The sequence below is a fragment of the Spermophilus citellus genome (assembly GCF_964194105.1).
Source record: "Spermophilus citellus genome assembly, chromosome: 6".
Classification (NCBI taxonomy): Eukaryota; Metazoa; Chordata; class Mammalia; order Rodentia; family Sciuridae; genus Spermophilus; species Spermophilus citellus.
Genome location: NC_138187.1, coordinates 118,761,756 through 118,787,417, shown reverse-complemented (window position 1 = coordinate 118,787,417; position 25,662 = coordinate 118,761,756). Strand labels below are relative to the sequence as shown.

At 38.4% G+C, this 25,662-nt stretch overlaps 1 protein-coding gene across 3 annotated transcripts in view; it reads left to right on the top strand.

Moving 5' to 3' along the window:
• Positions 1–25,353, top strand: part of TGFB2 (transforming growth factor beta 2) — an 86,202-nt gene extending 60,849 nt beyond the window's left edge. For 2 of the 3 annotated variants that reach the window (XM_081297701.1, XM_081297702.1), the window contains 5 exons: positions 14,340–14,472; positions 14,593–14,703; positions 16,203–16,380; positions 17,019–17,172; positions 20,581–25,353. In XM_081297701.1, the coding sequence (XP_081153827.1) occupies positions 14,340–14,472; positions 14,593–14,703; positions 16,203–16,380; positions 17,019–17,172; positions 20,581–20,739 (735 nt within the window). In that variant the 3' untranslated portion in view covers positions 20,740–25,353. The remainder of the gene's footprint in view (positions 1–14,339; positions 14,473–14,592; positions 14,704–16,202; positions 16,381–17,018; positions 17,173–20,580) is intronic. The other variant, XM_081297703.1, reaches the window with a different exon arrangement.
• The last annotated feature ends 309 nt before the right edge of the window (positions 25,354–25,662 follow it).

Here is a 25,662-nt window from a genome sequence, read left to right as displayed (position 1 = left end):
CTAGCTCAGTGTCTGCCTCCTCAACACTTACTGTTGTTATTATTATTATTATCCTTACAGTTTCCAAAGCATCCAGTTTGAATTTCTATACAAAACAATATCTTAAATTTACAGTCTGTTTAAAATCTCTTAAAGAAAGCTCACCTTGTCCCCTATTGCTTTAGGTCTGAGTTCTTGGTTGCTTTCTCAAGAGTTTGCTTTAGGGTCACCTTAAAGAATATTTTTCACTCACTCCACTCATGGTGGTCTCATTCAGTTGCTGATGAGCAACTCGGGGTGAGAAGAGAGGAGAACTTGCAATCAGTAAGTCCTGGTTTAGCTTTCTACCTTTGTGTGTGTGTGTGTGTGTGTGTGTGTGTGTGTGTGTGTGTGTTGGGTGGTGGGGGGGGTTACTGGGGTTTGAACTCAGGGACACTCAATCACTGAGCCACATCTCCAGCCCTCTTTTGTATTTTATTTAGAGACAGGGTCTCACTGAGTTGCTTAGTGCCTCATTTTTGCTGAGGCTGGCTTTGAACTCCCAATCCTCCTGCCTCAGCCTCCCAAGCTGCTGGGATTACAGGCGTGCACCACCGCACCTGGCCTCTATCTTTTTTACTTACTAGCTTTGTAGTCCTACAAATCACTCATCTCTCCGAGCCTCCGTTTTTCTTCATAAAATAGAGATAGCAGTTTTGTCTAGTGAGTTACCATGAGGATAAACCATATATAAAGTGTGGCACATTAAATACAGAAGCAGTGGATTATTATCAGAATCTGTCTTGTCCTCTAGAACACGGTTTCTATCTCCCCTAGAGTTGGCTCATGCTTATGGAGCTACTCCATGACAGTGTCAATCATCTCCGATTGGACGAGGTCTGATTCATTTCCTGTTATCAGTGGAAAAGAGCAGACTTACGGGAGCAGCTGTCATTTTATTATTCTGTTTGCTTTTTCAGGTCTCTAAGGGGAGCCACATGGGCTGGGGGTTGTGATGTATCTTGCTTTTCTTTTTGAAGACTGACTATAGAGCGATTGACCCCAATGGTGATGCTTTTTACCTCATTCCCTTGTCCCATAACTACTTTTTTCTATTCCGCCATCCCACAAATGGACTGGATTCTTTGCCTCTTGAATCGATTTTCAGTAAGTCCCCACCCACCACCCATCCTGTTGTAAACGTTCAGTGTGCCGTCTTTCTTTTCGGTAATTTCCACTAGGGCAAAATCTGTTCCAAGGCAGGATGTGTGCTTCTTTTTTTTTTTAAATGCCACCGATGATCAGAATATTTTTTGCCACTCCTGTGTTCAGAAGATCTAACACATTCTCGAGAATTCTTTCAGCAGGGATGAATATCAATGCTTGAAAGGTAATGTTGATTTTTTTTTTTTAGAAAATTGCCAAGGTTCTAAGCAAATAGTTCAAGCAAATAATTAAATTGATCTTCCTAGTATTTTGTTAGCTATATTTGAAATCCAGCCACTTCCTGCGTCTCTGTTGCTTCCTCCCTCTCACTTGGGTTATTCCAATGGCGTCTTAGTCCGTCTCTTGTTTCCCTCAGAAAGCAGTCAGCAATCCCTGAGGAGATGTGGGTCATGTCAAAATCCCCTGTTCACTGTAGTCACCCTACTGTGCAGTGGAACACTGGCCCCTGTTCCTTCTATCTGGTATAAATTTACCAGCCTCCCTCCCTCCCCAGCTTCTGCTAACCACTGTTCTACTCTATTACTATGAGATCAACTACTGTATATTTCAAAGCAACTAGAAGAGAGGATTTTCAATGTTCTCATCACAAATCAATGACAAGTGTTAGAAGTGATGGATATATATGCATTGCTCTGAATTTACCATTACACAATGCACATGCATCAAAACACTGTACCCCATAAGCATTAAGAACTAAAATAAAACTTATTTTAAAAGCCCCCTGTTCTAATCCCTACAGTGACTTCATATACCACAGACTGTGCCTTATGCAGCTGCCTCCACCTGTCCCTTCTTTGCCTACTCTTTGACTGTAACCTCTCTGACTCATGCGGCTTCCACTTGCTGACCTCTTTGCAGTTTTTCAAACACCCCGAGCTCATTTCTTCCTGAGGCTTATGGCCACTGTTCCCTCCATCCACGGTGCTTGTCCCCAGCTCCCTGCCTGGCTCACTCCCTTCATTCCTTTTGGTCTTTCCTCACATGTCTCTGACTCAGGGGGGCCTTTCCTGGCTCCCCTGTATGACATCTCAGTGTCTCTCTGCCCAGCATGTCCAACCCCATTCTCCACTGTACTCTTCTCCTTGATACTTTTCTTCATAATTTGTACTTGCTCTATCCTTAGGCAGTTTATGGTGTTATCTCCACTTCTAGAGATAAACTCCTGAAATGGTTCTTGTGTAGTGGGTGATTAATAAATGTTTTTGAATGAATTTATGGAAAATTTCAAAAGATTCAAGTACAAGGAATCTTGTGAAAATAAATATGCAACTTCATGCAAAGGGTTTTTTTAAGAATTTTTTCTTTGTTCTTTTTAGTTGTACATGACAGTAGAATGTATTTTGACATATTATACATACATGGAGTATAACATGTACATGGTGTGGAGTTTCACTGGTCGTGGATCATATTTGAACATAGGAAAGTGATGTCAGATTCATTCTATGGTCTTTCCCATTCCCATCCCCTCTCCTTTTCCTTCATTCCTCTTTGTCTAAAAACTATGGAGTACTTCATGAATTTTTGTTTGTCCTTGCACAGTGGCTATGCTAATCTTCTTGGTATTGTTCCAATTTATATGTGCTGCCAAAGTGAGCACCATGAAGAAATTCTTTTAAGAAATGTTACTCGTTTATTATGATTTGGAAATTCTACATTTTAAAAAAGATATGGGTCAATATTTATGAAGAAAGGAATGTATGTATCTACCCATTTTGTATTATTTATTCATGGCCAATTCTGGTGAAATAGATAATAACAGCATAGGTTAAAAAAATAAAGTTACAAATTAATGAAACGGATATTCTTGAATAACTACTATGGTTTAAATATAGTTTATTCCCTAAAGGTTCGTGTGCTGGATGCTTAGTCTCAGTGTCACAGTGATGGAACCTTTAAGATGTGGGGCTTAGTGGGAGGTAATTAGGTTATTAAGGTGCTGCCTCAAAAAAATGTGGTTTATTTCTGTATTGTGGGTGAGGGTTGTATAGTGCATACTGGATTAGTTACCTGAGAGCAGGTTGTTATAAAGTGGCAGCACCCATGTTTGTCCTCTTCTGTTCATGCCACTCACCACTATTGCCACCAGCCATGTTGTGAAGTAGTAGAAGCTCCTCAACCAGAGATCAATCAAATGTGACTGCCTAAGCTTCGACTGTGAAATCACGAGTCAAATAAACCTCTTTTTAAAGTATCCATCCTTAGGTATCTTATTATGATAATACAAAATGAACTAATATAGTAACTCATAAGCTCTGTATATTTGTAGAAAAACTGTACAGTTTCATTATTGTATCGTCAACTCTCCCTAAATTAAAGTGTTTGGCTGAATATTAATAGGGATTTAAATTTAGTACAGGTCCTATATGTCTTAAGAGCTAGGAGAATGGAAAAGGGTGTTTGAATGGCGTTTCCCAAGCATGTGTATATTGAAGTCAGAGTGGAATTGGAAGGTGAGGTCAAATAAAGAGATCAGAAGATATGGCCTCAGAGAACTCTCAGACTTGTTGTAGAGACTCCTCCCATGACAGGAAACAGCTGGGTAATTGTCAGAATCCATAGTGTGTGATAGAGCTGCAGGGATTGAGAGAATTCAGCCAGGAGAAGAGTGTTATCATGTTGGCTTAGTTTTCCTTCAAATTTTGCCCTTACACATTGTGCAACACAATCTCTTTCTTTGCCTGCACTGAGGGACTTCTTCCTGTTAAGTCTTTTTCTGTGCTGTGTTGTTTCTGCATGATGGTCTCATGAACTCGATTGAGCTGCCACATCTGAGAGACTGTCCATTCACACAAAGGACTCCTTCATCCTGTAGACCTGTGAAATGAATTCCCTTATTTATGCCCACATGAATGAAAGCCCATCTGTAGAGAATGGGAAAAAAAAGAAGGAAACAATATAGAATTATAAGGTGTTTCATCACAGAAGAGAGACTTTCTTGTATATGTGTGTGTGTGTGTGTGTGTTTAGCTTGAAGAGGTATCTAATGACATTCCCATAAAGATCATTAAAGATCTACATATGCTCTACTTTATCATGACTGCACATTGGAATGTATAATATAGGTACTTATCAATGTGCATAACTATGTACCGTGAAGAGACTTAATATGGTGACCCAATAATGTATCTATCAGAGTTCCAAAGAGGCTATATTTTTTACTTGCTTCCTTCTTCTGAAGCTCATGTATATTTCATGAGGGCCGACTGTGCAAGCTCTCATGAAGTTCTTGCCAAGTATATTTAGGACACCTTAGGTGCATTTCTGAAGGAGCCATGGCAACTGCAGGACATGATGATGGCTGAAGTAAGGTAAGTACTGGGTCTGCTAAACTGCTTCTGAAGAACGATAGTGCATTATGTTGGTTTGTTAGGCAGCTCTGAAGTGGCCCATGTGGTCAAGCAGGCTACACTAAACAGGAAGAGTGAACTACATTAGTGCCAATGCAGAATAAGCAGTCTTCCCCAGTTCTGGTTCTCTATAAGGCCCCACTTTCTACTACCAAAATTTCTCTTTCTTGCTTTTTCTCCCCCATTTTCATTGCCTTCCTAAGGTGGGATAAGTAGAAAGGATAAAATACAGTATAAAATTGCCTATGCCGACTGGTGATCCTTCCTCCTTGACATACCTCACCTCTGCGGGGCTACATGGATGCGTATAAAATGCCAAGAAGTTTTTGTCTATCGCAGTAAAAGACTGTCCATGGGCTTGTCACTTTGTAATGAAGTCTGTTAGTTGATGAGAATTTACCAAGCAGGGGCTGTGTATGGAGCTGTGGAGAAGACTGTGGGGTAACAAGAAAGAGAAAGAACATTCCTTTCCCTGAAGGACTTCACAGTGAGATTGAGCATTTAGAACACACTCAACATAGCATAATTTGTGAATACCCACTCTTATGGGGTAGCCAGACTGAAAAAAAAAAAAAAAAAAGATTAAAGGTATGTTGATGTTCTGATTCTCAGAATGTGACCTTATTTGGAGATAGGGCCATTGTGGATGTAATTCGTTAAGATGAGAGTCATATTGGAGGAGGGTGGGTCTTGAATAATCATATGACTGGTGTTCCTATAAGGAGAAGATCATGTGGCCGGGTATGGTGGTGCTCGCTTGTAATCCCAGCCACTCTGGAGGTTGAGGCAGGAGTATTGTAAGTTCAAAACCAGCTTCAGCAACTTGAGCAAGGCTCTTAGCAACTTAGTGACACTCTATCTCAAAATTAAAAAAAAAAAAGTGGGGGGAGGGGTTTTCTGAGGATGTGGCTCAGTGATTAAGTGCCCCTGGGTTCAATCCCCAGTACCAAATAAATAAAGAAAGAAGGCCATGTGAAGATGGAGACTATACAAAGATGAAAGCAGGGACCAGAGTCGTGTGGCAGAAGCCAAGGAGTGCCAAAGATGGCCAGCAAACAACCAGGAGCTGGAAGGAGCAGGAGGGAAGGGCCCTTTCCTAGGGACCTCAAAGAGAGCATGATCCAGCCAACACCTTGATTTCCAGCCCCTAGATCCGGGAGAGAGAGAGCATTCTCTCATTTTAAGCCACCCAGCTCGTGGTACTTTGTTACTCCAGTGCCAGGAATCAGATACATCAATAGCTTGGCCTTGCCTGACTCCTATCAAGCAAACTCTTCAGAACCCCAAGTAAGCAAGTTCATAAAGGGCAAAAGGCCACTGAATAGAAAGTGAGCACCTTTATGTGCCCCCCTATCTAATGAGCCAGCATATCTCTATTACCTGGGTCTCTCGGTGCTCAGGATCCCTGCCAGTCTTAACAGATGTTGATATGAATTTTTCTATCATATTCTTGCTCCAGGAAACTCCCTGACTTCCCTGAACTGGAGTAGATGTTCTGCTTCTATCCGCTCATTGTGCCCTGTGAACACATGGCTTTAAATTCTTAGGGAGATGTTTGTATTCCCTTACTATTCAGTGAATTCTTTTAAGAACAGGGACCATTTCATTGTCCTGTAATTTAGGTGTCATGCTTTGCTTACATCTGGTCTTTAATATTTGTTGAACCACATCAGAGAAAATAAACTATCAAATAAATTCAAACAAGTGAAGAAAGGAAAACTCAGTGCATACTAGATGCTCAGCTGTTATGCTGAGGATGAATGAATGACTAAACAGATTAACTAAGCATGTTAAGTAGTTCAGCACCTCTAGCTATCATCATTTACTATTTTTCTGTCATTATTATTTTTTTACTCCTCCATAATCAATGAAAGCCTTCTGGAGTAGGAATGTTGGTGTGGTATGTTAAAGTATCACTTGTTCCTCCCATAGATAAGCCCAAAAGTGTGTTCAGGGATGCACTTTGTGTGTCTGTCTCTGTGAGTTAGGATTTCAGTAGTATTAGGATTTCAACTCACAGAGTCAGTTTCTTCTAAGATCAAATCAGTGAATATATATTCCTTATCTGCTAGTGCCAGCAAACTAGAATATAAGAGTGTGTGGAGATTTAATTAAGTTTTTGTTTCTGCCCATCTTTGAGGAGCTTAGTATTCCATTGGAGGAAATAGACATGTATATACATACATAATTCCCCTCACAGTATGTGCAAGGGGTCAGATATCCGGCATCCAGGAATTACATGGGGAGCTAGGAAAAGAAGTCTGACTTTAGTTTATACCGAAAGTAAGCATTTCATTGAAAAGCTGGAGTTGAAGTTTGAATTTGAAGAATGTAAAGTTTTCTCTCTTTTTTTTTTCTAATTTGGTCAAAATTTTTTAAGGTAAATATCAGAGGTAGGAGAAAAGCATTCTGATAGGGTTACTAGTCTAAAGACAGATTTTAGAATACATAATATATGTTTTAGGGATATTATTTAGCTTAGGCCTTCCAGAATGAAAGGTGAGTCTAGAATGAGAGGTTGGTAGCCAGTTGTATATTATATCAATTATACTATATGCACTAAGCATTAAAAGCTTCTGGAAGTTTCCGAAAAGGAAAGGAACATAATTATAGCAAACATTATGAACAGCAAACACTATGATTGGTACGTTGCCTATTCTGGGACATTCAATGATCTCAACAATGTAAAAGGTGAGTTTGAAAATCAGATTCATCAATAGCTTGGCCTTGCCCAACTCCTAAGCTTCTGAACCCTTCCACTATGCTAACAATCTTCAAGGGCAGTTGGCACAGCCCTACGGATTCTTCAGAGAACCTAAGGGGCCACTGAGGAAATGGAATGAATAGTCAATTGGCCCAGGTGGGTGGACTCCTTGTCTAATTAGTCCTCACAATACACTTCAACTGGTGAAATTCAACTTTTCCTTTGCTGTATAAAACCTGCCACAGAGTGTTAATTAAAGAAACAGCCAACCAGGAAGGAAGTAACTGAGGATCTGGGAACAGGTTCCAGTTTTGGTCTTATGATATTTAACGTTGTCATCACCAACCTGATGAAGACATTGGATACACAGTCACTAGTACTATGTGGCTGCAAAGGCTAGTTTACCTTTGCAAACTTAAAATTCAGAGATCGTGTAATAAAGTACAAAATTAATACAGACACACATATTGTTTGCATTTGCTTCCGAGAGAGAGAGAGAAAAAAGAGAATTACATAAGTATGGACTACAGTAGTGGCATTCAGAGTGGTCCCTGAACCAGCAGCTTCTGCCACATGTGGGAACATGTGAGAAATGCAAATTTTGGGTCCCAACCTCATTCTATTAAACCAGAAGTTCCGGGGCTGGGCTCAGCAACCTGTGTTAATGAGCTACTCAGATGGTTTGGAAACAGGCTAAACTTGGAGGCCAATCTTCCTTTCCTGCTTGCCTTCCTTTATTTCTTCCTCTTTATTACCTCATTACAGAAGGGATTTGTAAAATCCGACATAATGACAGTCTGTGTATAAGAACAAAAAAAATTGCTATGTCTCAATGGTGTGATGCAGATACTGCCAAAAGTAAATTATTTTCATTAAAAGTATTGTTCAGAACAAGGGAAACAGCAGTTACTCCGAGGATATCCTCCATATACTGCTAGACTTTATCTGGAGTATGTTGAGAAACTAATTTTAAGAAGGATATGGAGAAGGGGCTTGGCAACGATAGTAAAGCACCTTGAACTTGTCCTGAAGGAAGCAGTTGAAGGACACCACTGTTGTGATTGGGACCAGCCATGGAGAGGAAAGAGAAAATGCACTATTGGAAAACTCCATGGCTGGCATTAAAAGGGCCATATGTTCATCCAGGTTCTTCTTGCTGGGTTTTGCACCCAAGTGATTCAGGCTTCTTTTCCTTTAGCTATAGAATGTAGAGACTAAAAGCCATCCTATTTAACCCGTGGGGTTTTTGTGAAGACTGAAAGACATGTGAAGATGTCTGAAGAACTACAGTGAATTGTGCAAGCATGAGGCGATGGTGCTACTATTAACTGAGACCACTTGATGGGAATTTCAAGTCCAAGATCTAGAAGAATATGATCAATTTGAATTGTCCAAAGTGGGATGATCTTTTTCATAAAGTAGAGAGTTCATTGTGCTTAGACAAAGACATATTAGAGAGTGAGTTGTGTTGGGTTGGAGCAGATGGTCTCTAAGTGCCTTTCTAATGCTGGTGATTCATGTCACTGAAGTTAATAACTCTGGGTCAAGCAGATCTGAGGGAATCGTGCTCATAGCCAGCAGAGTGAATGTTTAATTCAACATGTGTTAGTCACTCTGTACAAGTCACTGCAAACACTTAAAATATTTAAGTACATTTAAGGATTAAATACTGTTGAAATACTAAAAACATTAAGTGCATTTAACACCAAGATGGACTAATACTAATTACCTTGATGCCAGTTTTTTTTCTACAGAGCTATTGTTATAGTCCCTTTCCATTAGAAGTCTGATAGAAATACATCCTTGGTCTCCTATAGGACTGTTAGTATCTGATTATGAAAAGTTAACATTGAATCCCAATATTTTCATGTAACTCTGTGATGACTCATAGGAGTGTAAGTGATGTAGCTGTTGGTGTCTCAGCCAAATCCTGGCTTGACTTATACCATTATTTCTTTAAGTTCAAGGTTTTCTCTGGCTATAATTTTGCATCCAGATTTTTACTTCTTTTTTTTTCACCCCCAAACTATTGGGTAATATGAGTGACTTTCACCTCTATTCAGTCTCTGGCTGGCTGCTTGCCAGTGGTGGAGAAATGAATGAATCCTTTTGTGTAAAGGTTTTGTAACTCAGTGAAGAGTTTAGAGCCTTTGCCAAAGGAGATATGTGAGTATTTTGCACAAGTTATATATAATATTTATATACTAGTAATGTAAGTTCACCAGTGTTGAAACACCTCTGTGGGTGGCGGCTAAGCGAGAGACAGCTAAATCTCATTTTCCATACTTTAGAAGCCCTCCTTTCTAGTTCAGTCAGGAACTGTTGTTGGTCAGCTGTTTAATTAAAAAAGAAGTTAAAGTAGCTGAGTATATAAACATAAGAGGAGAGAGACAGAGAGATGCAAACCTTAAAGTTTTGAACTTAGAACAAATGTATGTGAATATATGTCTATATGCACATATGTATACACACACACACACACACACACACACACACACACACACAAACTTACATACTGAGGTTGAGTTTTTTATAAAAGGCCAAGAAATTTTCTTTGATATAGCGGTGCCAATTGCTAATCTGTGCTATATTTTTTTTTTGCATGAACACATTCATAATGCATCATCTATGATTTCTGGTTTTTTAATTAACTTGAAGTACATAGAAGCTTAAGAATAATTGCTGAAGAGCCTGAGTACAGGATTCTTCTAGATTTTTATCATATTATTTCTTTTTTGTTATGTATTTTATAGCTATCTCCCTCACACCTAAAATTAGGGAAATAAATGATTGTGGTAAAACATAGAATAAAAGCTACATTTTAACCATTCTTTATACAAGTCAAGAACATTAACTGTGTTCACAATGATGTGCAGTAATCATCACTATCCATTTCCAGAATTTTTTTTTTAATCTTCCCAAATAGAAACTATTAACTCTTTAAACAATAAAGATCCATTACCCTGTACTCCCGGTCCTTGGTAACCTCTATTCCTCTTTCTATTTCTATAAATTTTGCCTGTTGTAGATACTTATGTAAGTGAAATCATGCAGTATATATCCTCTGTATCTGGCTTATTTCAATTAGTTTAATATCCTCAAGTTCTTCTTTGTTGGAGTCTGTGTCAGAAATTTTCTTTCTTTTCATGACTGACAAATACAATACTATATGGTATACTACATTTTGTTTATCCATCATCTGTCAGTGTTATATTTTCCCCCAGGTTTTGGCTATTGTAAACAGTGTTTCCATGAATATTGGTGTAGAAGTATCTGTTTGAGTCTCTGTTTTTAATTCTTTTGGATTATGCCCAGGAGCAGAATTGCTGGATCATATGATAATTTTATGTTTACTCTTTTGAGGAACTGCCAAATTGTTTCAAAAAAAAAAAACAAAACCACTTTCTCTTACATCAGTTTGTCTTTGTGAAGAATTTCCATGACTTTCAACCTGGTTTTCACAGAAGCAACAATTGTCTTTTCTTCCAGTCCTGTATTAATCAGTTTGAGCCATTTAATTAACTTTTATCATCACAATAACAAGTCCAAGTGTTTAGAAATGCATACAATTAATATTCACTAAGTGTACAACTCAGCTGGCAAGACCAGCAGTGCTTAGAGAGTAAGTTTTCAGCCTTGACCCCCGTGTGCTGTGGGTGCCAGCCAATACAAAGAACAGAACATGGAATGGATGGAGTCATCTGGTTAATCAGGCCAGTTCAGTGCTTGCAGGTGAAGAAAGCTTCTGCTACTCACCTAAATTGACCTTTTCATGATAAAATGTGTAAGAAATTATTATCGAAGATCTAGAAAAAAAAAATCAGCCGCCCTGGAGAACGGCAGACTGTGAAGGCTAAAATAGAGTGAGAAGTTGGCTGATCTGGTCAATTTTGTATAAATTATTGAATGTAAGAAAAGACGAATGAGCAAGAGCAGCAGGTTGATTTCCCAGGCCACTTCCCACTGCGGGTGATAAATGATAGAGAAACAGGGGAAAGGGAGTTGTACCTATTCTTAGGAAAAAAGATAGCTTTCAAATTAAGATTCCATGCTAAGATGTGATTAGAATGTGTCCTCGACCATTCCAAAGTGAAATCATGAAGCTATAGAAGGAATACTTTTATATAGCATCTTCCATCCTTGTTAGCTACCCAAATGATTAAAGGCTTGAGAATTGCCCCTCTAAATATGGCCTGAAGGAACTGGGTTTATTTAGCTTAGAGAGAGAAAGCAAGCATGCTGAGGGGGACTTAATAATAGTCTCTGAGAATATGAGGGATATTCTCTGAGTGATGGAAAGCAGCTGTTTCCTGTTTCCACTAAGGACTGCATAAGAAGAGTGGAGTTAAATTGCAACAAGTGGATGTAAGGACTCCTTGTCCATAAAGTTCAAGACAATAAGCCCACAAGACTAAAGTCACTTCTCTGCTTCAGAACTATAATAGCTAACTCTTTTGGGGGGTGATTTACATGTAGCCTGTTCCTGAATCTTGAACTAGTAAAACATCTAGACGATCTTTCACCCTTTCAGAGTATGAAGTTGTTCATTGTCTGAGCTGGCTAATGCCCTGATTGTGGAGGAAGCCATTATCCTCAGTCTTTCATGATATTTAAACCAGAAAGAACTCCAGTCTCTTTGCTCCCCTTTGTTGTGTTTTCAGAGCAAGATAATCCAGATTTATTCCTTCTCTATGAGGTAAAGAATTTTCATAGACTTGCCAATATGTATTTTTATTGTCCATTTGGTCAGTATGGCCATGATTTATTTATTTAAAAGAAATGCAGTTTCTTCAGTGATATTGAATGTTATATATATATATGTGTGCATACATATATGTCACATATGTCATGGGCATTTAATATGTGATACACTTATTTTGATACATAAGTAAACTATTAAATCATTATGTCATATATATATATATATATATATATATATATATCACATAATAATGAAAGCAATGTTTTAGGACCATAGAAAATATGCAAAACATTATGTAATAGTGTATCACTATAGGAGATCAGCTAGGAGATCAGCTAGGAGAAAAATCCAAAGACAGAAAAAGGAGTTCTGGGTATGTTATTAACTTTTAGCCAGTAAGACAGATGGAAATGCCTGAGAATTTCTTCTCAAGCATTATTTTTATCCTTCCTATCCTATGTTAGTTTAATTATGCCATTTATTCTGAAGTGGATAAGTAGTGTCTTACTTGCCCAACTGGGAGTTATTTCCAAGGAAAGCTTTGATTCCCAGAGGACTGACTGATGTTAAGCAAAGTTACAGCTTTATGTCAGCATTAACTGTGTGTACATTCCACCATGGTATATTTTCATCCTGTACTGACATCTATTATAATCTTATTTAAAGATCTCTGCCTTTATTATTAAATGTGTTCTGCCATCTGGAAAGGGGTCAGGGTGAATCATGATCTGACTTTGACTTCCCTAACTTTTTTTTTTTTTTTTGGCTTTCCAAATTCCAGCACTGAAGTAGAAAAATGACTTAGAGTTGCTTTGTATCCTCTTTCTGTGCTTGTTCACTGTGAGGGACTGAGGGACTTACTTCACCCCCCTGAGTTTCTGTTTCTTTAATCTACCTTACAGCAATATTTTGAGGATTACATTAAGTGAAACAATGTGTGCCAAACCCAGAGCCTGTTGTGCCCAGCCCTGGAGTCATGTTTATTTGCTTCTTTAATTCCTATTGAAGGATCATGATTGCTTCTGGATTCTCTTTATTTATAGGGGTTCTTTGGACCATTGGGGCAGGCCTGTAGAATATGATTTGTGAAAAATTCATGAGGACACCCAAGAGTCCAATCATAAAATCTCTTTCCTCTTTTATACTTTCTTAATCCAGAAAAAAATGGCTACTATAATGCCAAATATTCTTGTGTTGTCAAATCACCTGGAATAAATTGTGTCTACACACTGACACGGAAAATGCATTTTAAAATCAATAGGAAATCACACTTTTTTTTTTTTTTTTTTTGCTTTGCAAGGCTAACAGAGAGTTAATAAATTATTTAGATCTTCAGAGAGTCACTTAATAGACAATGATTCAACTGAGTCCTATGCTTTGAAATGCTATCAAGTTGAAAGCATGATCCTTGACTTGGAGAAGCTTGTGAACTTGTAGAAGAGACCAAACCCATAAGTATGGTATGAAGAATTAGACTGAATGTAAGAAAGGACAGGGAAAACAGGTCCTAAGCCCCTAAGTACTGGGGAAGCAGAGGCTGTAGATTGAGGGGAGGATTTACTGTAGCTCTAGGAGACTTAGGATGGTGGATTGGTTCATAAGATATTACTGTTTCAAGATAGAATTGTTGAAAAACTATTCACTTCCCATAGAAACCCAAGAACATGCTGCATTTGTTCTTTACTTATTTGAAATCAACATTTCTTTCTAAAGTCTCAGTTTTGAGCTGATTTGCTTTCAGCCTCTCAGAGGCACACTGTGCCAGATTGCTCCTGCCCAGATTCATTCTTAGGCTGCGGGATATGGAATATCTTTATAAATCATCACAAGTCGTACTGAGAGTAAAAATCCCAGCTAGAGGCTTACCTCAAAAGCTGAGGCAGGACACATATTTTAATGCCAATGGATTTAGGAACCAAGGTTAGGACCTTGCTGTCTTTGGCAGAAGATTTATAATTCAGGGACTTTGGAGGGTGAGCGTTGGGTTTTCTGAATGGGACCTCTCCCCCGTCCCTCTCTGTACCCCGGCTCCCCAAATTAAAGAAATAAGGAAGCAGAACAACAAAACCATTAACTTAATAGCATAGAATTTATGGTCAAAATCTCACAAAGCTTATGTCAGCAAAGCAAAATAATTACTGCCACTTTCTTTTAGACACTTGGCTTTATGGTTCCCGTCACCTATATCATAACATGCAGCTGATTTAGTAGCTCTATTTTTCATGGCAAATGGCCTGGTGTTATGTTTTTATGTATGTGGCCATGCTTGAGATGACAATACGTGGACACACTGGTGTGCAGCTAAATTTAGATAATGAATCAGGATAATGTTAATGGTTTGGGTTTCGTCAGGCTGTCGGTATGCCAACTGAGCTTTGGCTCTTGCCTTGTCTCCCTCTAGATCCTCAAATCCAAAGATTTAACATCTCCAACCCAGCGCTACATTGACAGCAAAGTCGTGAAAACAAGAGCAGAAGGCGAATGGCTGTCCTTCGATGTGACTGATGCAGTTCATGAGTGGCTTCACCATAAAGGTTATAACCACCTTCTAGTTTTCTCCCTAGATGTGTCCCTAAGTTATTGTAAATCGATTGCAGATTTAAAAGTGTAGATAATATACTTACAAATGACCTCCTTGACTTAATGTTTTCCAGATAGGAACCTGGGATTTAAAATAAGTTTACATTGTCCCTGCTGTACCTTTGTACCATCCAACAATTACATCATACCAAATAAAAGTGAAGAGCTAGAAGCAAGATTTGCAGGTAACTGAAATTGCGTGGTGGGGGAGGGCTTGTGTTGATAATCTCATGAGGATAAAGTCACTTTGCATTGTTGGATGAAGTGTGTTGGCAAAAATATGACGGGAAAAAAGTATAAGGAGGCAGAACAGACTAGAAGAAAGGGATTGTTTCCCAGTTTTCATACTCGGCAGTACCCCACCATGACTTGGTCAATACTAACTGATTGGCTCATTGACCCTGAAAAATATTGACTAGTCAGTTAAACTCTTTATTCTTCATTTAAGCAAAGCTCATTTTCCATTTATTATGATATTATAGAACTATATGACATACACTCAGTGAAATCCATTGATAAGTCCCTAAACCAAATATCAGAAACCGACAACTGTTTTTCATCAGAGAAAAGAGTCCTCTCAAGCCTCAGTTTCTAAGCCTTAACTTCCCTGTGTTGGAACAGTTGCCCTTTTCTAGCCTGTACCCAATATTTCAAGTTTCTTCCTTATCAGACTTTTATAATAGCTGATAAACACAAAGCAAGGCTTTAGATTTCCCATGCCTACCTTTAAGTGAACTAACCAAAAACCAGAGAGAATAAGAAGATGCCAAGGGCTTGGGTCACTTGGTACATTGGATAATGAGTCAGTGGGGAAAGAGACCAGAGGGAAGCCTGTGCCCACGTGCCAGTGCCACATCGGCCTACACTGCCAGGTCAGGGAGCTGATTTTTCTTCCCTCCTAACATCACCTGGGACCTCCATCCACTTTTAAAAGGCTACAGTGGCCCCTGCTCATGGAAAAATGCTCCCCGAGGTTTCGAGATTTATTTCAGTCTCTAACCTAGTCATGATTCTCTTGAGTGTGGAGATTAAATGCTTAAACCGGCAGTCTCCTGAGCATGCTTTGGGGAGCTCAAGTTTCTAAATCTCAGATGGAATCAGGAAAGTGTTGAGGATGCCATAAAATAAATGAAAAAGCCCTTTCTTTGCAGCTTCCCAAAATAGCATTAGGTAAGGGTGACTTCTGTTTCACTTGAACTTATTTCACTGCCATGGAGCTAAGTCTCAGTTTAGGCTCATTAGGAAAGTCTTCTGAGTTTAGCAGTCTTAGGAAGAATGTGAGCCTGCGGGTGACAAGGCATGTTCTATGGCTGCACGTTCATTCGTGGAGGGTTTGAACACAGCCTACACTGAGGATCAACTCAAATAAACTGCCTGGGTTGCCTGTGACCATGGGTCAAAGTCTTCTTCTGCTGTGACTTCCTAAGCAACAGCTCTGCCTTTAATGCTGTGCTGCCTTCTGATAAGAGCCCCACATACAAGTGTAGTCACCTGTGGTAGTCCTATTGTGCCACATCTGTTTCCATGGGGAATGATTATAGCCAGCCAATGCTGTCATGGTGGTCATCACTGCTATTTGTGACTATATACAAAAGAAAAGAAAAAAAAAATATATATATATATAGCTGATAATATATGATGAAGGTAAAGCTAAATGTTTATTACCCAAATGCATTTTTTCAAGGTATTGATGGCACCTCCACATATACCAGTGGTGATCAGAAAACTATAAAGTCCACTAGGAAAAAAAACAGTGGGAAGACCCCACATCTCCTGCTAATGTTATTGCCCTCCTACAGACTTGAGTCACAACAGTCCAACCGGCGGAAGAAGCGTGCTTTGGATGCGGCCTATTGCTTTAGGTAAGAAAATGGAGATAAAACCGAGCACCTGTGTCTGTTATACCTTCTTCTGCCTTTACTTTTTCCTACAAATTGACTTCAGTTGAACTCATAGACTGAGGATAGGCAGAGGACAGTACAGCCCTGGTATCTTGTAATACTGTTCCTCTCACTTTGAGAGCTTGTGATTGCATGCAACTTTTCCCTTGATTTCTAGTATATTGTGATCAAGTAATGGGTGGTAAAATGCAAGATATATTCTCAAAGATAAATGCCTTAGATGGTTCTCTGAAAATAACTGTTGTACTTTGTTTTTAATGTAAAAGGACAATAGAGGCTAGCTGGAAGAACTGCCCAGCGGTGGTCAGAAAGGAAGGTCCCTTTCAACCACTTCCCTACATAAGCGTTTGACAGTAAAGGTTTGACTTTCTAGGTCACAGACAAGGGAGTCAGGGGATAGGACTCATGAGGTCATCCATTGGGTTATCACAGCATCCTATCATGAAAGTCACTTAAGATTACAATAAGACCACTAACACCTAGCCCAGGCTATGTGGTCATTAGCTGCTTGTTGAATAAATGAATGGGTCACTTTCTGGTTTGGGATAAGGCAGGTGGGAAATCAGCTTTAAAATCTCCACTGATGTTTCTTTCAACAGAAATGTGCAGGATAATTGCTGCCTACGTCCACTTTACATTGATTTCAAGAGGGATCTTGGGTGGAAATGGATACATGAACCTAAAGGGTACAATGCCAACTTCTGTGCTGGAGCGTGCCCATATTTATGGAGTTCAGATACTCAGCACAGCAGGGTAAGTGTTTGGCTAACTCATCTCCTCTGTTCTAGGCTGTCTGCTATTGTATTTTTAAATGAACTGTAATGGTCTTTATGCCCTTTTGCCATCATGTGTGCCTAGGTGCTGGATAAATCTTTTTAGATGAGGAGAAATGTAGGCTGTAGGTAAAATAAAAAAGTAACACTGATCCCTTTCAAAAGCAGATCACACCTTCTCATCAAGATCATAAGCGACTTGAAGAGAGTTTTGTCTCTTGTTGTATATTTTTAACAGCTATACACATAATTAGGTTCCTCACTCCACACACACAAAAACAGTTTGAATCAATATACACATAGTGTCATATGTAGCTAAGGTGTGAAGGGACCCAGAGGTCCATCTAAAAAAGTATCTGTTATCACCTCCATTGGGGACTGGCATATTAGAAATAACACTGAAGACTGCAGTTGGTGCTTTGGTGTATGATTTATTGTAGTAGGAGAATTAGAAAGTCCTTTAACCTCTCTGAACCTTAAATTTCTAATCAGTAAGAAGGAACATCTATATTAAAAGTTATCTTTTTTTTTTTTTTTTTTTTGGTTCCAGGGACTGAACCCAGTGGGCCTTACCCATGAGCCACATCCCCATCCCTTTTTATATTTTAGTTTGAGACAGGGTCTTACTGAGTTGCTTAAGTCCTCACTAAGTTGCTGAGGCTGGCTTTGAACTTATCATCCTCCTACCTCAGCCTCCAAGCTGTTGGGATTATAGGTGTATGCCACCAAAAGTTATCTTTAAATTGATAATGCTGAACTGGAGAGTTGTTGTGAAATACAAAAATGATACATGTGAAATGATTGGAAAATTAGCATAAGTCTTTCTGAATACAGCCCAAAGTTATCAAGAATCTGCATATATTTGGTCAAGTTATTTCCACCGAGATAGAGGACTAACTCAGAAGGCAGGTCCAAGTTTGGATGCTGTGGGTTCCCAAATCCAGATCAGCAAAGTCTTTTTCTTTATAATAATGCTATTTATTCATATGCTTTTTCTTTCCTACATCTTTTATGATATAGGATTATAGAGATGGAAAGGACTTCATAAATAATCTCGTTCAAACCTTAACATTTAAAAAAAAAAAGCAGAATGTCGACTGTGTACATGACTTGCCCAAGATCAAACAGAAAATGAAGGACAAACCAGGGCTTGGAAGGCAGCCGTCCTTTTTTATATAACCTGGCCTCTATTTGCTCTGTCTTACTGAGTATAATTCCTAAAATGTGGCTTCACATGGGGACTTCTATTCTGCTCTTTAGGCGTCTGTAAATCTCCCTATTAAAGCGGCATTAGAAAAATTGCCTTCACTGCAGGGTAGGAAAATAAACCTGTTGCCAAAAAGAGCACAGAATGCGTTCAGCTGAATTCAAGAGTTTGGGGGGTTATCAATTATTTTAGACAATCTGTGTTATAAAAATTCCTCCTCGGTTCTCATGAAAAATCATGTGTTAGTGGAATACGAAGTATATTTATTTATAAATGCCTGCATAGGCTGGAAATGAAATTGACAGATATGGTTCCCCTTCCTTCAGCTGTTTTCCCAACTCCCCTGAAGGCTTTGGCACTCTCGGGTGACCACGTGCTTGCCCATGTGAGGGAAGCTTGCTCATGCCTGTCCCTTTGTCTGAGCTCTCTGGCCAGGCTGCTTCATCTGGGCTGCGGCAGCAGTAGCTGTAATGTGGGCACGGCCCAGCTGCCAAGTAGAAACATAATTCTCCTCCCCGATACACAGAGGGAGTGTGTGAAGGCTGAGACCAGGCTTGTTTTTCAAGGAGAGAGGAAGAATAACTGTCATGGTCACAAATATGTGGTTTGGACCGTTACCCAAGACACCAGGGGTAGCTTAATAAAGTAGTCAGTGTTGCTGCACTGAACAGATCTTGTGTCTTAGGATGAAAAAATTGCAGTGAATCTCGAGGAAAAGGTCACTTACTGTTTGACTAACACATTAATGGCATCCTTGGAAATGTCTCTGTGTCATCAGTGTGGATCCTACATACTTCCATTAGTAAAAGTCATATACTCTTTGATACAGAATGGGGACAAAAGTACAGGGCTAACTGCACAACTTTGTCTTCATTCCGTTTTAGAACTGGCTGTCCACTCCTCCCTCTCAGCCACTACCATTTATCATATGAAAGGTTAATGGAAGGTTCATTATTATTTTTTAATGTATTTTCTGGTTGTACATGGACACAATACCTTTATTTTATTTATTTTATTTTTATGCAGCGCTGAGGATCGAACCCAGTGCCTCACTTGTGCCAGGCAAGCGCTCTACTGCTGAGCCACAACCCCAGCCCCATGGCGGGTTCACTATTAATACTGCTTTTAAGAAAAATCTAAGAAAGTGAATAATGAAGAATGTAGATTGCATTTGATGCCATTCTTAACATCATTGCAGTTATGAAGCAACAGTAAATGAAAAGACTTTTAAAAATGACAATTTAGGCCAGGTGGCATGGCACATGCCAGTAATCCCAGTGATTTGGGAGGCTAAGGCAAGAGGATCGAAAGTTGGTGGCCAGCCTCTGTAATTTAGGGAGGTCCTAAGCAACTTAGTAAGATGGTCTCAAAATAAAAAATAAATAAAAGAGCTGGGGATGTAACTCAGTTGTAAAGTAGTGCCCCTGGATTCAATCCCCAGTGCAAAAAATGAAAGAAAGAAAAACGACAATTTGGTGACATTAAATTGTCCTGCAAAGATAATTAACATAGAAAGATTTTACATTATATAAAGGTGTCCTTTTCTATGCCCAAGGGTAAGTTGAAGCTCTAATGACAATTTTAAACATTTTATTTTTTTTCTTTTTTATCCGTGTATCTATGATCTCTTCACCTAGCATACATGTATTATTTTGTCCAGTCAAGACTTACTAGGGCTAAATGATACAAAGTCTACAGAGTCCTCAACCTCAAAAGATCTCTTAATTTTCTTGGGAATTTAAAACATACACTCACAAAACAATTTCAGTTAAAAAGTGGTTTAGAAACAAGACCACATACTACAAGATATGGCAAATGTATGTGGCCGCGATCAGAGTAGGCAAGTTGGGAAATTAGGAAAATCTGCAGAATGAGTAATTTTGTCCAATCTGACTTTTATAGATCACTTGTTTAAAATGCATGAAAAAAAAGCATCTAGTGCAGAAAGGGTGAGTTTGGTGATTGCTAAGGACACATAACCAATCTGACCAAAATTTAAAGTAAAAAAAAAAAAAAACAGTAATATACCCCAAATAATTAAAATTGCCTCTAAGTGCTTTGGCTGATAACAATGTAAAATGGTTGTTGAAAAGATAATATGACTTTTCTTCTCTCTTTTTTTGTTTTTGCTTTTATTTTGGTCTTGCTCTGTGGTATCACTCCTTTCCTGTGTCTATTCAGGTTCTCAGTTTATATAACACCATAAATCCAGAAGCATCTGCTTCTCCTTGCTGTGTGTCCCAAGATTTGGAACCGCTAACCATTCTCTACTACATCGGCAAGACACCCAAGATCGAACAGCTTTCCAATATGATTGTAAAGTCTTGCAAATGCAGCTAAACTTCTTGGAAAAACGACAAGGCAGAAATCATGATAACAACAGCAACGACCATGATGATGCTTGTAACAAGAAAACACAGAGAGCCTTGTTTCATCAGTGTTAACAGATTTTGAAAAAGCGGTACTAGTTCAAATACTTTGGAAGTTTGCATTCTGTTTGTTAAAACTGGCATCTGAAACGAAAAAAGTGGAAGGCCTTATTCTACATTTCACCTACTTTGTAAGTGAGAGAGAAGAAGCAAAATCTTCTTTTTTTTTTTTAAGAAAAAAAATAAACACTGGAAGAATTTGTTAGTGTTAATTATGTGAAAGAAAAAAAAAAAAAACAGGAAAATCCCATTAAGTGGAGTTGCTGTACGTACCGTTCCTATCCCACGCCTCACTTGATTTTTCTGTATTGCTATGCAATAGGCACCCCTCCCGTTCTTACTCTTAGAGTTAACAGTGAGTTATTTATTGTGTGTTACTATATAATGAACGTTTCATTGCCCTTGGAAAATAAAACAGGTGTATAAAGTGGAGACCAAATACTTTGCCAGAAACTCATGGATGGCTTAAAGAACTTGAATTCAAACGAGCCAGAAAAAAATAAGAGGTCATATTAATGGGATGAAAACCCAAGTGAGTTATTACATGACCAAGCGAGTCTGCATTAAGATAAAGACCCTGAGAACACATGCCGTGTACCAACTGCCTAAGGAAGCTTCGTGTAAGGTTCAAACACTAAAAAGCCTGTTAATAAGAACAGAATGAGTCTGTAAGATTTTTTTTTAATTTTCCTTTTAATTGTAAATGGTTCTTTGTCAGTTTGGCATACCAGTGAAATGTTGAAATGTTTTGACATGTATTGATCAAACTTAGGACCTTCGAGTATTGCTGTATAGCTAGGCTACAGTTTTTATTTTTTCTTTGTTTTGGTATATGTAACCAGTCCTGTATTATTAAAATAGATGGGCATAGAAGCCAGCATAATTGAAAACACATCTGCAGATCTCGTTTGCAAACTATTAAATCAAAACATTAACTACTTTACGTGTAATGTGTAAATTCTTACCATATTTTTTATATTCTGTAATAATGTCAACTATGATTTAGATTGGACTTAATTTGGGCTCTTTTTAATGATCATTCACAATTGTATGTTTCCTTTAGCCGGCCAGTACTTTTGAGTAAAACCCCTAGATTTTGACTTGCACTATAAATACATTTTTAAAATAGTATTTGCTCTACTTGTGCTTTGTGTATTGTTCATTTTTATGACATAAGCTACCTGGGTCTACTTGTCCTTTTTTTTTTTTTTCTTTTATGAAAAGAATAGATTTGAGTTCAAGTGGTCTTCCTTCATCTTCTAAGCATAATTCATAACCAAGTCAGTTAGGAAGTTAGGAAACTGGGGATATTGTGAACACATAGATAAGTGAGGGAAATGTTTTAGTTTTAATGAGGGTTTAAAGATCTGAACTCAGAATCTTGGACTGAGTTAAGAAAGGGTTCTCTAATTTGACTTAATTAGTGTTTTCACAGAATTTCATTATTACTTTAAAGAGGGCAGTTCGAAGAGAACATCTTTTCCTTTAAAGTGAGAGTTTTAGTGTTAACGGGAAATTGAAAAAATAGACATTTTATTTGGTTTTTCAAAAGAGGGAAGAGTCCAGGTCAGCATTAGTCATTTCATTCATTTCACTGAAGTTAAGACTTTTATAGATGTTCTTTGAAGGTTAGAAAGGCACAAGCCAGAGCCTCCCCTGATCAAAACATTCTTTCCTTCCTCTGAATAAGAGTCACCTAGAGCTGAGGCTAACACTTACTTTGCTTTAATAACTGAGTTGCATCATTGCAGAGGAGGTACCTTGTGTTAGGTTTGTAGGATATATTTGTCACTTATTCAGGTTTAAGATAAAAATGTACAGGTAAAACAATGGAATACTTTCAGTTTCACCTAAAGGGCAGCAGAGTGAGGCATGAATCCAAAGAGAAGTTGATTGGTATGGTGTGCTTCTTTTTTGGAATTTCTCACCATGAATTCAAATGAAGAATTGGATCTTGCAAGTTTGAAAACTGGAAAAGCAAGAGATGGGATGCCGCAAATAGTGAACAATCCTTGTGTTGGGTGGAACCCAATCCCAGATTTGACTGTGTGTTATTTTTTTTCCTCTTCCACTTTTCTATTAATTCTGTGTAAATCACTTTTATTTCTGCAGGTATTTTCCTCTCAGATAAAACGACATTTTGTTTTGTATTATTTTGTCTTTCCTTATGAATGCACTGATAATATTTTAAATGCTCTATTTTAAGATCTCTTGAATCTTTTTTTTTTTAATTTGGGGATTCTATAAGGTCTTTATTTCCCATAAGTAAATATTGCCGTGGGAGGGGAGGGTGGTGGGAGGGAGTCGGGGAAGTGTTAGTACGTGGGTGGGGACAGCAGTTTGTATGTGTTAAGCAGCAGTACAATTTTATGGTTGGCATGGTTAAAAAGATGGAATATAAGAATAGCTGTTTTGTATTTTGATGACCAATTATGCTGTATTTTAACACAATGTATGTCTGTTTTTTTGTGGTGCTCTAGTGGTAAATAAATTATTTCAATTATATGTTGCTGTGTTTTTCTATTCTTAGTAACATCCTTGAGACCAGCAAACACCCGTGATGCATGATGCACTGAGAATATTCTCAAGCTGGAAAAGTCAGGTCACCCCTAAAGTTGTCCTTTGTACTTTTTTTTTTCTTCTTCTTCTTAAGAATATTTGCTTCAGAAATGTCATGGCTCAAGAGCCAGGACATATCTATCAAGGACTGAAGAAAGCCCTGTGCAGTCTTTTTATTCTCTTATTTATTGCTATTTGGTAATTGTTTGAGATTTAGTTTCCATCCAGCTTGAACATCTACCAGAAAAAATGCAGAGAGATATTTCCACCATGATTTGGCTTTCTGGTTCTATGTTCTGCCAACCCCAGGGCCAAAAGAACTGGTCTAGACAGTATCCCCCGTAGCCCCATAACTTGGATAGTTGCTGAGCCAGCCAGATGTAACAAGAGCCACGTGCTCTTTAGAGTTGGTTGTTGGGAGCAGCTTACTATTCTCTCAGTTTCATCTGTACCACTCTGCGCTCACATGTGTGTGTGCAACACACACACACACACACACACAAAACACCTTATTCCCTCAAATTTCCCTGGCTGTTACTTACAAGACCAGACTTCTCAAGTGAGTTGCAAGTCTCAATAAATAGAACTAATAAAAAAGTAGTTGTGACTCAATCTGGTTTTCTTGCTTTAGCTAATGAAAGAACTAGTTTGTGCCTGTTGTATCCTCTGAGCATCACACAGAAACAAACCACCTAATTGAGTATTGAAGCATATAGAAAATGTTCCCTTTTCTGCAATCTTTCTTGTGTTTGATCATTTAAATGCAACTCGTAGGCAGAAGAAGTGTTCCACTCTCAACGTAGTTCAGCTTCTGTATAGAGTAAGTAGCTGGTGCCAGGCCTATCGCTCCAGCTCACCACACATTTAATTGCTGAGTGAGGGTAGAAGGGTATTTTAGGATCACAGTGATGCAAAGAGCCACCTAACAGTTGACCCTGTGGTGCATTTCTTGGCCACTCTATGTCTTTGTCAGTTTTGTTGTTGGTGGTGGTTGTGCTGGGGGTTGAACCCAAGGCCTGATACATGTTTAGCATGCAGGGCTGCACTTGGCCCCACCATTTCTTTATCTTTAAATGAGGATGAGCACATCTGCCTTGCTGAATTTTGTCTGTTTCTTTCTATGCCCTTGTGGTTAAGTGAATGAACCCCTGAAAAGTACTTGTCTTGGTGTTTGGTCTGTAGCTGATGATCCCTAAATGGTAATCTCAATGATATTTTTCAGCCTGTTCTGGTTTTAGTTTCTTTCAACCCTGTTGTAATGAGCATTTAATTGCCAGTGTATGGCCTAGGTCTACACTTCTACACTTCTGCATCTTGATACTGTAACCTTCAGATCCTTAGCTCATGAATTGATCAAGCCATCAGTCATTCCTGAAGTTGTTGTCTAACGCTGTACGGTAATCTTCTGGTTACATCATGGACAAAAAAAAAAAAAAAAAAAGGTTTTAAGTTAGAGTGGGAATGCTCATTTTAAGCTTTGCTTAAATCTGAAAAAAAAAAAAAAGAATCAAAAAAGGGATAAGGTGTCCAGTTGCATGACTCTGTCCCTAACATGGTAACAATTTTAGTGTCCCAAGCACATAACAGACACTGCTGTCTGCTAACTGATTAAATCTCACATTTAACCCTAAGATGTAGGTCTTTGTAATATAAATCCATTTTCAGGGAGGTAAACAGATGAAGCATGGTTACGTCAATTGGTTCAATAACATAGTTTGTAAGTAGAGGGTCTAGGACTCAATTGTACAATACACTAGCCACATGTGGCTACTTGAGCAATTTCAATATGGATAATATGACTTGAGATATGCTATAAGTATAAAATACACACCAGATTTTGAAGACTTAGTACAAAAATGTAAAATGTAAAATGCCTCATTTATAATACTTTTTATATTGGTTATGTGTCTAAATAATATAATTTTATATATATATGGGATTAAATAAAGTATATTATGAAAATTGATTTCACCTGTTTCTTTCTCATTTATTTCATGTGGTTATTAGAAAATTGAAAATTACATCTGTGGCTCATGATTATGCCTTCGATTTATTGCTATTTAGATAGTTCTGGGGTAGCATTTAAAAGCAGCTGTGTTTAGAAACAAAAGCTCAGCCATTCCTTGAAGCTATATTTTCAGCCTTTGTTTCTGTCGTTGAACCATTTCAGGTCATACTCTACGAAGCTGCTATTTTTGTAGGTCAACACATGTTGAATAGTGGCAGTTCTCTAGGGTGCTGATTGACAAAGGTCGTAATGAAAATTCAAATCTCA